The 13,668-nt window shown below is 46.8% G+C and overlaps 1 protein-coding gene across 2 annotated transcripts in view; it reads left to right on the plus strand.

The window, feature by feature from the left end:
* The window catches only part of LOC310990139 (trinucleotide repeat-containing gene 6A protein-like), a 37,287-nt gene that overhangs the window by 13,368 nt on the left and 10,251 nt on the right, over positions 1 to 13,668 (plus strand). For both annotated transcript variants that reach the window (XM_083977402.1, XM_083977403.1), the window contains 11 exons: positions 1,859 to 2,178; positions 2,815 to 2,862; positions 4,287 to 6,344; positions 6,485 to 6,680; positions 6,814 to 7,361; positions 7,579 to 7,710; positions 7,865 to 8,029; positions 10,233 to 10,424; positions 10,573 to 10,739; positions 11,876 to 11,953; positions 12,485 to 12,652. In XM_083977402.1, coding sequence (XP_083833528.1) covers positions 2,817 to 2,862; positions 4,287 to 6,344; positions 6,485 to 6,680; positions 6,814 to 7,361; positions 7,579 to 7,710; positions 7,865 to 8,029; positions 10,233 to 10,424; positions 10,573 to 10,739; positions 11,876 to 11,953; positions 12,485 to 12,652 — 3,750 coding nt within the window. In that variant the 5' untranslated portion in view covers positions 1,859 to 2,178; positions 2,815 to 2,816. The remainder of the gene's footprint in view (positions 1 to 1,858; positions 2,179 to 2,814; positions 2,863 to 4,286; positions 6,345 to 6,484; positions 6,681 to 6,813; positions 7,362 to 7,578; positions 7,711 to 7,864; positions 8,030 to 10,232; positions 10,425 to 10,572; positions 10,740 to 11,875; positions 11,954 to 12,484; positions 12,653 to 13,668) is intronic.

Below are 13,668 nucleotides of genomic sequence, written 5' to 3' on the forward strand. Positions count from 1 at the left end.
ATTTGCACTGCCGTATAAGGATAAATGGTTATCCCTGCGTAGGCACTTTGAATTGGATGCTTCTGGGTTGACAGAGGTCTTTCCATGTAGAAAGGTTGAGTCAAGATTCATGGAAGTAAACAGCTGGGTTTGCTGGAAGGGTTTTGCCCTTTTAGTGCGCGGTGGCTTCTAAAAGGGAGCAGGTCAATTCCTCAGTCAACACTCTGTCAAACTGCTCTGTTTCTTGTTTTCTGTTCTCCTGTCTCTTTCAGACAATTCACCTTCTTAAAAACACTCCTGGGCCACTTCGTCAGGAGTTTTTTTTTTTTTTTTTTTTTTTTTTTGTAATGATGATATCATTGTCATGTCTGTTTTTTGATTGGTTCCAGAAGGCAGCTAAGCAGCTTCTGGCAGGCTTTATGTTTAGGTGCTGGCTGTTTGCCCAGTTGAGCTAGTGGGCTGCGAGTTAACAATGGTAGAGTTCAGCCTCAGTGGAGTGTGTTTGGTCAGTACGTGGGCTTTTATAGCACTGGAAGCTTCTTTCTGAAAGAAACCTCTTCCATAATGAGTTGCAGTTGTTGGATTTCATTTTGTTTTGGTGGAATGAAGTTTTCCCTCTCCTCAGGAAACACGCTGGTTTAATTGAACATAAAAATAATGTCAACGTTTTCCCCAGTGTATAAGACATGCGTCCCTCATTGCGTCTGCACACTTGGTCATTGTCCACACATTGGTTTGTTTGGCCACTTATCATGTTGGCCAGTGAACAGAGTGGTTGCTATTTGAACTGGAGGTTTATAAATAGACCTGTGTACTGCTGCAGCAGGCAGAGAGAGCTACCACACTTGCTAACCTGCCCTGAGAAAAGGTCAAGAGACACGTACGCACGCACACACTTGTCGTCTTGCTGTCAAATACACTGGGCCACTTTCACTGAAGGATGTCTGTGTCCCTCTCCCCTCTGTTGATTGATGTCATTGCCCTCGTTCACTTGTTATTGTCTTTTCCTCCCTGTCTCTTTTGTCTTTGTCACCTTTCTACTTCTCTGCTCCAGGGTAAGATGTTTTGCTTGCCTTGGTGTCCTAGGACAGCGCTGCCAGCTTTAAGCTCGTCGTAAAACCCTAATCTAGTCTAACTTGTACACATTCGTTCTCCTTCCAGAGGAGAAGGTGTATTGGGTGGTCTCTCTTTCTTAGCGCTACTTTTCTTACTGACTCACGTACTCGTCTCACATTCAGATTTACCATAAGCAGCAGCCGAGGACAGATGGAAATAATTAGTTTCCTTCAACAGGAGAAAGAGCCAGGAAGAGAACAATGGGAAAGGATAAAGCTGTGTTTGGACGGCACTGCCACTGAATCAGAAAGCACAGACCCCTCATTCATGTTCATACATTTACCATTGCAATGGTACATTGGAGGGGCCTCCACTGGTAACTCTGGCTGTGGCTTGAGCAGCACATATAACCTCTATAGCTGTGCTGTTGGCTGCAAAAACCGCTTCAGCTGCATCTTCTTCAAATTGCTGCAAATCCGGACACTGCAGCGACAACTCGCTCCACACTGGGGTCAAGTCCCCTGTCCTTTACAGCAGACGAGGTCAGGGCAGAGCTTTTTGTTTGTTTAAAGACAAGCTCGAAGGGATGGCGGTGGATTTCTGCTACATCAGGCGCAGACTGGATAACTGTGTCTGTAGAAATACTCATACTAATACTGCTATGGTGGCATATTGTGATTCATGCCATACATATGAGTGTAACAGTCGTCTAAAACCTTTGTGATCGTGTGGTGCTGGTTAGTAAAGTTATTGCTGATGGACACATACAGTATGTTTAACCTTCTTGTTCTCTTCTTTTGTCCTTTCCTGTCTCTCTCTACAGTGCCAGAAAATACCAAGTCAAGGCAGAGTCCTAAACCTAAACCACATCCCCCCTCTCCCCCTTCCCACGCCTTTACCTACACACCCACATACAAACACAGACATACAGTCCTCAGCGATGCCAAGGGGGCCTGATCAGTTTGCCGCCCGCTCTGACAAGCCCCGCCTCTTCACCTCCGACCCTTGAGGCTGCGTCCTCCGAGCTTCGACCTTTTGACCTCCCCTTTGTCGACCTGGGAACCAGAGGTCACCTGTTCTCCACTCAACCCGGGGACGCCCTCCTGCCCAGCCAGGAGCCGCAGCCACAAGCCGAACCCACAGGTAAATTACGAACAGGGCAGAGGAGAGCATTACAGCCATTTTGATCCGTCTTTATCCCATTGTCAGGGTCACTGACTGTCTGCCACCGGTCACGTTCTCGGAAAAGAAACAATCCAACAATTACATTTAAATGGCAGTGAATGGTAAAATGCGTAGATGCTCCTCTTGAACCAGATTTGTGGCATTTTAAACTAAATTGTACATTAATAAAATACTCAAGTTCTTTAAAGCAACATTGGTTTGCTTCAGATTTGTGCAAAGTATTCATAACTGTAATATTCAGCAAAATAAAAACTATTCATATATTGTCTAGCATAGAAATAGTCAGTTTGTCAGTGTTATTGACACAAACACAACTGTATTCCTAGTACATGTAATCCTTTGTAACCAACCTGTATAACCAACTGTAACTATTACCTTAGGTTCAGACTCCAGCAGTGTCTGTCCACTAATACTAAGCTGCAATCCCTTCTCCTCTCTGACTTTTAACACTCGTGCTCTTTCTGTGTGCTTGATTCTCAGTGAATGCTCTATCTCCCTGACTGCGTCTAACACCTCCCCACTCTGTTTGTTCTCCGTCTCTGCCTCTAACTCCCTCTACGTCTGTTTGACAGTCTTTCCTCTCTCTGTTTCCAGGCATGGCTCCCATTCGGGATTCCGTCAGCCACTCCCCTAATCAAACAGGTGACTACACATGGCTTCTTTCTGCCTCTTTTCTTCTACCTTTCATTCCTCCTTCCAATGTCTTTCCTTTGACTGTCTGCCTTGTGATTGTCAGAGGAGGTGGAAGAAGTCTGAGCTGTCCTTGACTGGTGATGTATTTTATTCATGGCAAATCATAAGTTCAGACAGAGAGATGAATGAGTGAGAAAGTGGGTGTGAAAGAGCGCAAGAGGAGACTTGGCAAGCAAACACGATAAGCAGTGCTCATAGCTGGCAACCATTTTATGTGAAAGAGGCTTTGATAGTGAGAGAGGTGGGCAGCCGATTGGTCAGGAGACTGAGCACGAACTGTCAACTAACAGTAGGTATGCAGATAATAAAACACTGCTCAGCTGACGTAACCTGCCTCAGTTGATGCTTTGGGTGTGTGCCTATATAGTGTCATTTTTCAAAGTTCATTGTTCTTTCATCAGGAAGTCGTTCAGTCAGTCTTTGTTTCTGAGAAGTCATGTATTGTCTCAAAATGTTTTTGTCCTTGCAATTTGACAAATCACCAGCTTCCTCGTGAGAAGCTGTCAAATGAAAAATATCAACAGGGGAAACAACTTAAATTCCAGTCAACTTAACAGAAGTTAACCTTCAATAGCACAAGATGTTATTTCATTATGAAGGCCTGTTCCAGTCACTGCTACACTGCTACATATTAAACACTTTCACTGTAAGATATCAACAATAGCACAATGTTTGACAGTGGCATCCTACAGCAAATGAATGGGAGCTCCCACTGCAACAATACAGTGTCAGTGACAAAGACTGTTGATGAGTACGAAGGTATTCATAGAGTCACAGCGCTGAAAATTCACACTCTTGCCATTGTTACTAATTGAATGTGTAGCGTAATTTCCATGAAAGCAAAATCAAATCCCAACTGCTTTCTGTTGTTTAATTTTGGACAATAAATGCTGATGATCTTAGACTTGGTTTAAACACTGATATATATATATATATATATATTACAAATGAATACTGCCTGAGTTTTTATTTTTCCACCCCTCCCTTTCTCCATCCTCCCTCTTTTCACACTCAATTGCCACCTCCCCTATGCCCTCCAACTTGTCTCCTGCTGTTGGTTGTTGTCTGCCTCCCTGAATCCTAGTTTATAGCTTTGGCATGCTTTTGGGTCCTGCTGTGGTGACAAAATGGTGGCAGCTGGGTCCAGGCTCAGTCCTGGCGCTGATCGCATCAAGAACAGTTGGGCAGCTGAAGGTTGCGGGGAATTGAAATATATAAAAGCAACTGAATAAGGAAATTAAAACCGCGTCTGTTGTTGTGAACACCTCTCCTGGATCCTTGAGTGAATACTTGGCTTTTATATTTTGAAAGTTTGTGAAAATTTAAAAAAAAATCTAACGCTGTCCTCTTCCTTGTCTGTTTTCTCTCCTCAGGTCTGGAGCATCCTGGCTTGGACTCGCAGTATGAGCCATCCCCTTGGTCCTCTGGCTCTCCCTGCAGCAGTGACAGCAACAGCAACTGGGGGAAAGTCCTAGTGGACGGAAACACCGACAAACCCAACAACCCCTCTTCAACCAACTCCTCCGTCTGGCCTCCCTCCTCCTCCTCATTCTCCTGCTCCTCGTCTTCTTCCTCTTCTGGCTGTGGGTCAGGATCCGACCCTGAGCTGGCATCAGAATGCATGGACGCAGACTCTAGCTCCTCGATCGGCTCCGAGAAAAACCTTGCCGCTGTTGCTGTGACAACAGTGATGATGTCAGCAAATGCTTCTTCCTCCGTGTCTTCTACAGCTTCTTCCCCCACTTCCTCTTTGGTGACCTCTCCCATGATGGTCGGTGTTTCGGTGAACGGAGACAGCAACGGCAACAGTCGTCAGGTCATCAGCGGAGGGATGGGAGCCATCAGTGGTGCAAATGGAAATAATAACATCACCGGGCCCTCCCACTACTCTGTGGCTGGGTCCAGCAGTATTGGCAGCAATAACATGGGTAACCACAACATCAAGCTCGTCAGTAACAGCGGTGTATGGGGCACCCCGACGGGCAGCAACATGATGACCACAGGCGGAAGTAGCCCTTGCATCAATGGAGGGTTAAACCCAAACATTTTAAACCCAAATGCCAACCACGGTGCCTGGCCACAGAATCCAACCCCAAGTCCAGTCTCCCAGGGCCAACGGCCTCCACAGGCTCAGGGGATGAGTTCCAAACTGGGTATAGCTCCCCAACAGGGCCCCTTGCTGGGCTGGGGTGGCATGGCAGCTCCAGACAACAGCAGTATGATGGAAGACGCTGAGGTGAATAATGGTACAGCAAGCAGCAAGGTGTTAGGAAGCAGCAACAGTGGAAATGGTGGCCTGCAGCCTACCAACCTTAACACTGAATCCAATGGACCAAATAACACTATTATGATGAATACTACTACAACTACTACTAACGCCACAATGACCTCTAGTCCACCAAACTCTACCGCCTCACCCCAACTCAGTGGGGATTGTTCCTGGGGCTCCATTGGAGGAGGGAATGGGGGTCCGCTGGCCAATGGAAACCCTTCATCAGCCCCCCAGAACCCCCAAGGAGAGCTGGGGGGTCCTGGGGCTTTCGGTACGCCTTGGGGCGCAACTACCTACCCTGGAGACAAGGGCCCCCCAAATGCAGACACTGTGAACCCCCAAAATCCTGCCTTAATGCAGGCTGGGAACCCCCAAATCTCCTCTACTGCTGCTTTCAAGAGTAATAATAACCACAATAACACTGGGGCCCCACGCTGGGACCAGGGGCCCAATAATAACCCAAACCAGCCTCAGAGCAACTTGTCTTGGGGTGTCGGCTCGAATCAAATCCCAGGCTCTGCAGGCCAAACGCCAGGAAACGGGAACCAAACTACGATGGGCCCTCCAGCAGGGATACCTCGTCCCTGGGGGAGCAGCGCATCGTCTTCTTCCTCGTCCTCATCGTCTTCTTCCACATCAAACAACAAGATGTCAAACGGAGAATGGGGATCAGCAGCTCCTGGTAACAACCATTCAGATGCTGGAAGTCAGAAAGGAAGCTCTGCCAACAATGGCTGGAAGAGCCTGGAGGATGACGCCATGGGTATGGGAGGCGGTGGGGGAGGAGGTGGAAGTCATGGCTTGGGGAACGTCACTGGAGGCTGGGGTCGCTCCGCAGGAAGCGAAGGAAGCGGAGAGAGCTCCGGAGGCCGATCTAGCTCAGACAGAGACAGCAGCCAGTCAAAAGGAGGGAACCGCAGAAAAATTATCCATCCTACACCACCAGTAGCACCAGCTGTGGCGCGGGTGGTCGATGTGGACCCCAGAGTCCTTTCCAACACTGGGTGGGGTCAGACCCCCATACGGCAACACACGGCTTGGGATGTCAATTCTCCTCACAATCAGCCCCAAGGTCCCAGAGGAGATGAAAGAAAGCACAGCAGCGGAGGCTCCAGCTGGGGCACTGCAACACCGGCAGCTCCCTCCCAGACCTCTGGAGGTAAGTGGTGTCATATGTAGGAAGCTTTTAAGCAAATGCATTGTTGTGTTGTAACCAAAAATCTTCAAAATTACAACAGGAATGCCTTTTGCAATGAAATACAGAAGACCAAAATTGATCTCCCTTTCATTAACTTGCAGGCTGGGGGGGTAGGCCGGGCAGCTCAGGCCAAGACACTGGAGGTTCTGGCTGGGGAGAGCAGCGGTCAAACTCTGGGTGGGACAACAAAGGCCCAGCAAGTGGAGGTAGTGGGCAGAGTGGCTGGGATGATAATAGCTACAAGGGTAGCAACAACAACAGTAACACATGGAGCAACAACTTCAATAAAGATGACAGGTAAATATTGTCTTGTGTTTTTTTTTTTTGTTTTTTTTTTAGATTCAAGTGATATTCTCTTATTTACCTGCAGCCAGTATTTTCTGCTGTCTGTGTTATATTTTACTGATCACCCTTCATCGTTATTGTTTAGGTCCAACACCTGGACTAATGCACCCAAACCACAGCAGGGCTGGGGTTCCAACAGTGGAAACGGAAATGAAGGCTGGGGTAGTGGTGGGGATGGTCCCAGAGGCGGAGGGGGAGGAGGAGGAGGAGGAGGAGGAGGAGGTGGCGGCGGCGGCGGCGGCGGCAGCGGCGGCAACAACCACAACAACCACTGGAGTGAGCACCAGAAAAGCGCAGGCTCAGGGGGCTGGGACAGGGACAGCGACAGTGACCGGTCCGGCTCTGGATGTTGGAGCGAGCCAAGTCGAACCAACACCAGCAGCAGCAACACCTGGGTTGGAAGCGGAGGATCAAATACTCCAGACCAGAGCACGTCAAACACTGGCTCCAACTGGGGAGACTCGGTCCACAAGCCCAATTCTCAGAGTAATAACCAGGGCTGGGGTGAGCCGGCAAAGAACAACCATGGAGCCCAGAACTGGGGTGAACCGACCCCCAAGCCCTCCAACGAGTGGGGCAAAGGTCCTGAATCTAACATGTCCAGAGGCAATCAAGGGTCTAACAAGCCCACAGGTAATTATCAGAACTATTAGAGAGAACTATCATGAGAAATTCCCATTACAATCAATGTCTCAGACAGGATTATTGTTTTTAAGCAACTTACAGCGACAACAGGACAACAAAACTGAATTTTGGCTCTTGACTTCACTATTGACAATGTACAGCAAGTCATTTGAGTGGGAGGACATAAAATTGATGACTCACTTTTGCGCTTTTATTCACTCTTCAGGCTGGGTGGGAGGCCCCATACCCACAACAGGTCAGAAAGAAGAAGTGGCAACTGGGTGGGAAGAGCCTTCTCCAGAGTCCATACGGCGGAGGATGGAGATCGATGATGGCACTGCAGCCTGGGGAGACCCTGGTAAACACTTGATACAGTTTGTGTTGTTTTTGTCCTGGCATGAGCTCACCCAGAATAACACATGTAGTTCCAGGCTTATCCTTTACTCCTGATGACATTCATTTTTAGCCATGATGATGGCAAAACATTGACATAAATTAAACCTCCTTTCTAGGCAAATACAGCGGAGGACCTGTCAACATGTGGAACCGGACTGGCCAATCTGACCAGGAGAACATGAGCATGCCCTCTCAGCATAAGCCCCACGCAGCACACAGCTCGATGCACCCTCCTCCTCAGCCCATGCAATCTGTTGCTCAGGAGAAAAGCTGCAATCCTGGTAAGTTGGCATATGTATGCATTATGCAGTTTAGGCTTGAATACATTCGTATTTACTCACTTAATGATAATCGGTTTACTACATTCCTATTTTTTAATCAATCCTACACAAACTATATCAAGTAGTAAACTAAATGTAAACTCCCCTGGTTCAACAGTCACATAAATAGACGGAAATAAGCTTGTACATGTGTGCACACACGTTTCCTCATTCTTTATTGCAGACCTTTGTAGTGTGGTCTTGTATAACCAATCTTAGGGTATTTGGCCTGTAGGGATAATTTCATTTTACCATTCCTGAAAGCAGTTTTTCAATCAAACCTTAGTTTTCTATATTCTCCCATGTACAGGTCTAACAACATGTAGTGAGTCCTGGTTGCATTTGCTAGCCTAGTAATGTTTGTTTTGTTTCTAGTTAAGTCTAGTTAATACTTGGATAGAATTGCAAGCACATGGGTGTCTAAAATGGTTTCGAGCATGTAAGTGCAGGCCTTCTGGTGCAGTCTGTAAGCCTCAAGAATGGAGAAAAAGGTGCAAGTCCCACCCACGCACTCTCTTTGAGTTCGCTGAAATATGTTCTTGAAAGGATTTAGATTGTGATGAGACAAACACAATAAGCATGGGTGCACACGCACATTCACAGATGTATACAAAGGCGTACACAATATGCACAGAAGCATAGAGAGGAAACAAACATGTACAGCCTCTCTCCCCCCCATCTCCCAACAGTGTTGTCTGTGCTGAGGGCTTTTTGTAATGCAGGTTGAGTCATCCCTTTGGAATGCTAAGAGCATCGATTTTTCTCTCCTCTCATTCGCCTTTTTTCTCCTCCCTTTCTCTCTCACCCGCCAATTCTGCTTGCTGTAGAAACAGGCTTTTGTTAGGTTTAAGAGTGAGGGAGAGTGAGAGACCGTGAGCAGTAGAGGAGGAGGCCTGGTGACTTAGTCAAGGGAACGTTTCCAATGTAAGATGGGAAACTAAAACGAGTAAGGCAGCTATTCTGTGGAAGCGGGCTGAGAAGGGGAGGGGCTGTTCGGGTTATTCAGGGTTGCTGGTCCAGCAAGCTAACTGGAGCAGCTAAGTGAAAGTGGCGAGGAAGGGTGGGGTGAAGAGCCAGCTACTAGACTGACAGGAAATAATTCATTTATGCATTGTGATTTATTTCAGTTAATACTGGATTTATTTTTGTCGACACAACCTCACTGAAGACGGAAATGAGTAGTAATACATTGGGGAAAATCATTTAAGTAAAAAAAGTCCTTGTGGATGCAAAACAAAATTGAATTCTAGACAAAAATATTGTGACTGTTCGGACATGTCCACAAATCGTCACAAAGACATGCACAGATGGATATTTTTGTTTGTCATCTCACTTGTTCTTGTTTTGAGATGAACTGATTCGCCTACATAGACAGGGGAGTGATATAATAACTGCAGGCCAGTGTCATAGATTGTCTACACGAATACAAACACACCATTTAACAAACATGTACCTGTGTGTGTGAGTGTATAGCAAATTTGCCTCAAGACATTCATGTGATAGTTTGTGTACTTGCGTTTACCTCTGTATTTGTCAAAACTGGCGGCGCGTTTTTGCGTGTTATGTGCAAGAACTTCTGTGCAAGCTTTGCTCAGTCACATGAGGGACACTGGACCCTGAGGCCACCCCATGATCTGTCCTATTTTTACGGGGAGGTATCCCTGGCATCTCCCCAAGCGCCTCCTGTGGAGGGAGAAAGTAGCAGGTCTGGGTGGTCAGCTGTAACAGGATCCTTTTGAACTCATTCTTTCATGCACTTCAACACACACTGTCACATTTGAGAGTGAACAGACACACACACAAGAGCTAAAGTAAAACTTTAGTAACACTTACATAAGCAAGTTGATGCAGGGTTCCCCAGGGATACAAGCAGGGCTGTCTCCATAACCTCTGTCATATTTATATTAGCTTCACTGAAAACAAGTCAGTTGACATACAAGATGTATTGTATGTATTGGGGCTTTGATGTGATCCAACACTTTCCCCACCTCTGGCCAAACAAGCCTAGTACAGCTGCTCTTATTTGGTAACAAATATTTGGTAACAAATACTTTGTCTTGCAATGTTTGGTCTCTTTTTGGTGAACGTCCACGATCATGATATCCGTGTGATGAATATTTTGTAATCGTACTTCTAATGGGTGACTCCCTCTCTTTATCTCCAGGTTGGGGTGAGCCATACTCCCAGCAGAAGGAGTCCTCAACATGGGGGGAGCCTCCCGCTGCTGCTCCACCCGTGTCAGTGGACAACGGGACCTCTGCCTGGGGGAAGCCCAAAGACAGCAACACCACCTGGGACGAACCCAGCAGGGACAGCAGAGAGTCTAACTCTGGATGGGGCAACCAGCATAAACCAGGTAGGTTCATACCCAAATACGTGAGATTGTGAACTAAAGCAGGCAGGAGAGGATTTCCCTGTGAGATATGCATGAAATGGGCAAAAGTACCAAATACATTCACAGCTTGGTGTTCACCGTCTCCTTCCTTCCCCTCTGTCCTTGATAGCTCCTGGTCCCAAGCCCATGGAGACGTGGTGTGGCGAGGAGGTTTCCATGGGCAATAGCTGGGATCAGGAAGAAGAGGTGGAGATTGGCATGTGGAGCAACAGCCAACAGGACAACAGGTCCCATGACCAAAACACCTGGAACTACAAGCATAAAGGCGCAAACAAGGTTAGTTCACCGTAGCTTTGCACAATTGTTCTTCCCAAACATGAAAACAAAACATGCCCACTCTTAACTCTTTCGCGACCACACTAATTCCTCAGCACATCCGCTCAGGACCACATGTTTTTGGCTATTTGTTTACCTTTTATCTCACGTCGAACCGAACTCTGTACGTCACCTAGAAACAAACGGTCTTCACGTGATTGAAGAGTGACTTTACAACGTGCTCCACGAAAAAACGGCGAGTTTTTCCGCCGTTTCGTTCGTGAGGACGAAGTAGAAGAAGAGAGCTGGGTTTCTCCAAAAACGGAGCTCCCGCTCTAGTTTCAGAGAAAAACGCACTTTTGTGTCAAGTGGCAATCTGCTCATTTTACCGGTACTCTGCAGTGTGGCATGTCTCCCAAATCATTTCTACGGCTAAATAAATATATTTGTAGGCATATCTGGGGGGTGTGGCAGCCTGGAGAGCAGCGGTGCAGCGGTGTGGGTCTCTGGCTGCAGCGCAGCAGCTCCGGGACACTGCTGTGTGACTGGCCGGCGATGAGTGCTCTGTGGCGGGGGCGGCCGGTCACAGCCCCCGCTGCAGAGCGCCCGCTCTGCTGCACAGCGCCGTGAAAACAGCCGTGATAACGGGCTTTCAGATCCGAGTCTCCAAACCATAAACGTTTGTAACAGCACCGGTAAAAGTCGCCACATTTGTCGTCGGTCACTTTTGTCAAAAGAGGGTTTGGAAAGTCGCCAGATTCAGCGAGAAAGTCGCAACACTGTAGCCGACAGCCGCACAGCGCTGCACGCTGTCCCCAGAGCAGCATTCAAGGAGAACGGCCTACTCAAACAAAACCAAGATCACACAGTTTATAAAAAATATTATGTTTTGATTTTAGTTTAAAACAGTTTTACATATCAGAGGACTACCATATTCACACACAGGGTACCTCAGAGTGTCTATTATCGTAATCTGTAAAAAAACGGTTTTGACGAGTTTGCTCGTCAATGGTCGTGAACGTTCGGCAGGCTGTGACGAGTTAACTCGTCAATGGTCGCGAAAGAGTTAACAGACACTCGCTGACCTGCTGGGGAAGTTAATGAATATTCATCAGACAGAGAGGTAATTCTAAAATGATTTGTCTGCTGTGTTTCAGATGAACAAACCAGTCAACAAACAGGATGAACCCTGGATGAAACCTTTCATCAACCAGTTCAGCGGCATGAACTTCCCTGTAAGTACTAGTTCACATTATTTAGTGTTATTTTGATAACAATATCATCAACAAATGGGGCCCAACATGGCATAAACATATTTTAAGGAAATGGCTTCTAAAGCAATATTCTCAAACGTTTTAGCCATGAAATACACTTTCTATGCTAGTGGTACTACTATAAAACAAAATATTGAATATGACTACAATGATGCACTGGTGACATTATTCTACTTAGCCAAACATTGTGACTTGAATGAGTTAGTGAGATTGACTGAGACGAGACGGCCTATTATGAGAGACAACAGAGAAATAAATATGGAAAATGCGGGGATTTGATAGAAGAGGAAATAAAAAGAAAAGCAGGTGATGTCTAATTTGACCTCTTTGAATTTTGATTGAATAGCCATGTTCTGTGGCCACACGGTCAGAAGAGCCATACTCTTTTATGTACTGTAGTGTGTCTGTATCCTCTCAACTGTTTGGATATTGAAAGTACGCACTTCTCTAGAGAATGAATGCAAACATTTATGCTTGTCTTTCCCATTGCAGAGAGACTCTCCTGACGACTCCATGAAGACAGGAGCAGGGATGGTGCAGGACAAGCGCATGGACATGGGCGGTATGGGAGACTTCAATGGAGTGATGGGGAAGAACCCTGGGTCTCGACACCAGCTCCACAAGGAGTCTGCCATGGATCGCAACCCTTACTATGACAAGGTAAACTCAAACCTCCACCTTTCCCCGGTGTCCTATAGGTAGACATAGTGAGGCTTGGCCCCTCTCTTACCTGTGTGACAACTGTGAAGCAGGTATATGGAAGAGGGTGTTAATGCATGTGAGCTGACGCAAACATCTGGCTGTGTAGTGCTCTCTCAGCCCTGTTGTGCCCCACAGTGGTTGGTTTAGCACACTGCATTTCAGTGTAGACCACCGAGTCTTCTGGTTCATTCGATACCTGCAGTTAACGTGATGTGGCTCCTCATTACAAACTATAGTTTTTACCTCTGCCTTTATCAGCAAAGAAACAAATGACAAATGCACACTTTGCACATGCTTAATTATGGCAATTTATTTGTTTTGCAAGGGATTTGTAACTATGCAGCAATAAAGCATTCCCTATGCTGTATGTAGCTGTAGTGGGTTGATTTTTGCTTTGCTGCTTTTCCTTTTGCACTTAGTAGCTGCTTGTGCGTTATCTCTTTGTTTCTATCTTTCTCACACTCATCCTCTGATGCCGCCGTCTCTTTCTCTCCCTTACTCTCAGATCTCTCCTACTTCAGTGCATCTCAATCTTTCTACTTTCACTTTTCAAACTGTGCACCATCTCACCACTTCTTTCGTCTGTCTTCACATTTCTTGCTCTTTCCTCCTGTTCCTCCTCCTCTCTCTATTCTTCTGCAAAATTAACTCTTTTCCTTCTTTTCTCCTTCCTTCTCTGCACTTCTTTGGCTGCTGATGTGCTTCCTGTCCCCTCTGTGCTTGCCGTCCACCAACTGTGCGCCTGGCCTTGCCTCTGCAGCTGTCTGTTTCCCCCTCTGCTTATGATAGTCCAGCTTCTGATGAACTCTCCTCCAATCAAAGCATGAGCATTTCCCCCTCCAATTCTGCTCAGCCTATCCCCTGTCTCGACTCGGGGCCATTTGCTGCCCACTCTAGTCCAGGGGCCACTCGGCAGGTGAGTGTGGAAAGATGAGGCGGGTGTTGTCTTCAGATCTTGAGCTGGATCCTGGAGA

Source organism: Trachurus trachurus, assembly GCF_905171665.1.
Source record: "Trachurus trachurus genome assembly, chromosome: 8".
Classification (NCBI taxonomy): Eukaryota; Metazoa; Chordata; class Actinopteri; order Carangiformes; family Carangidae; genus Trachurus; species Trachurus trachurus.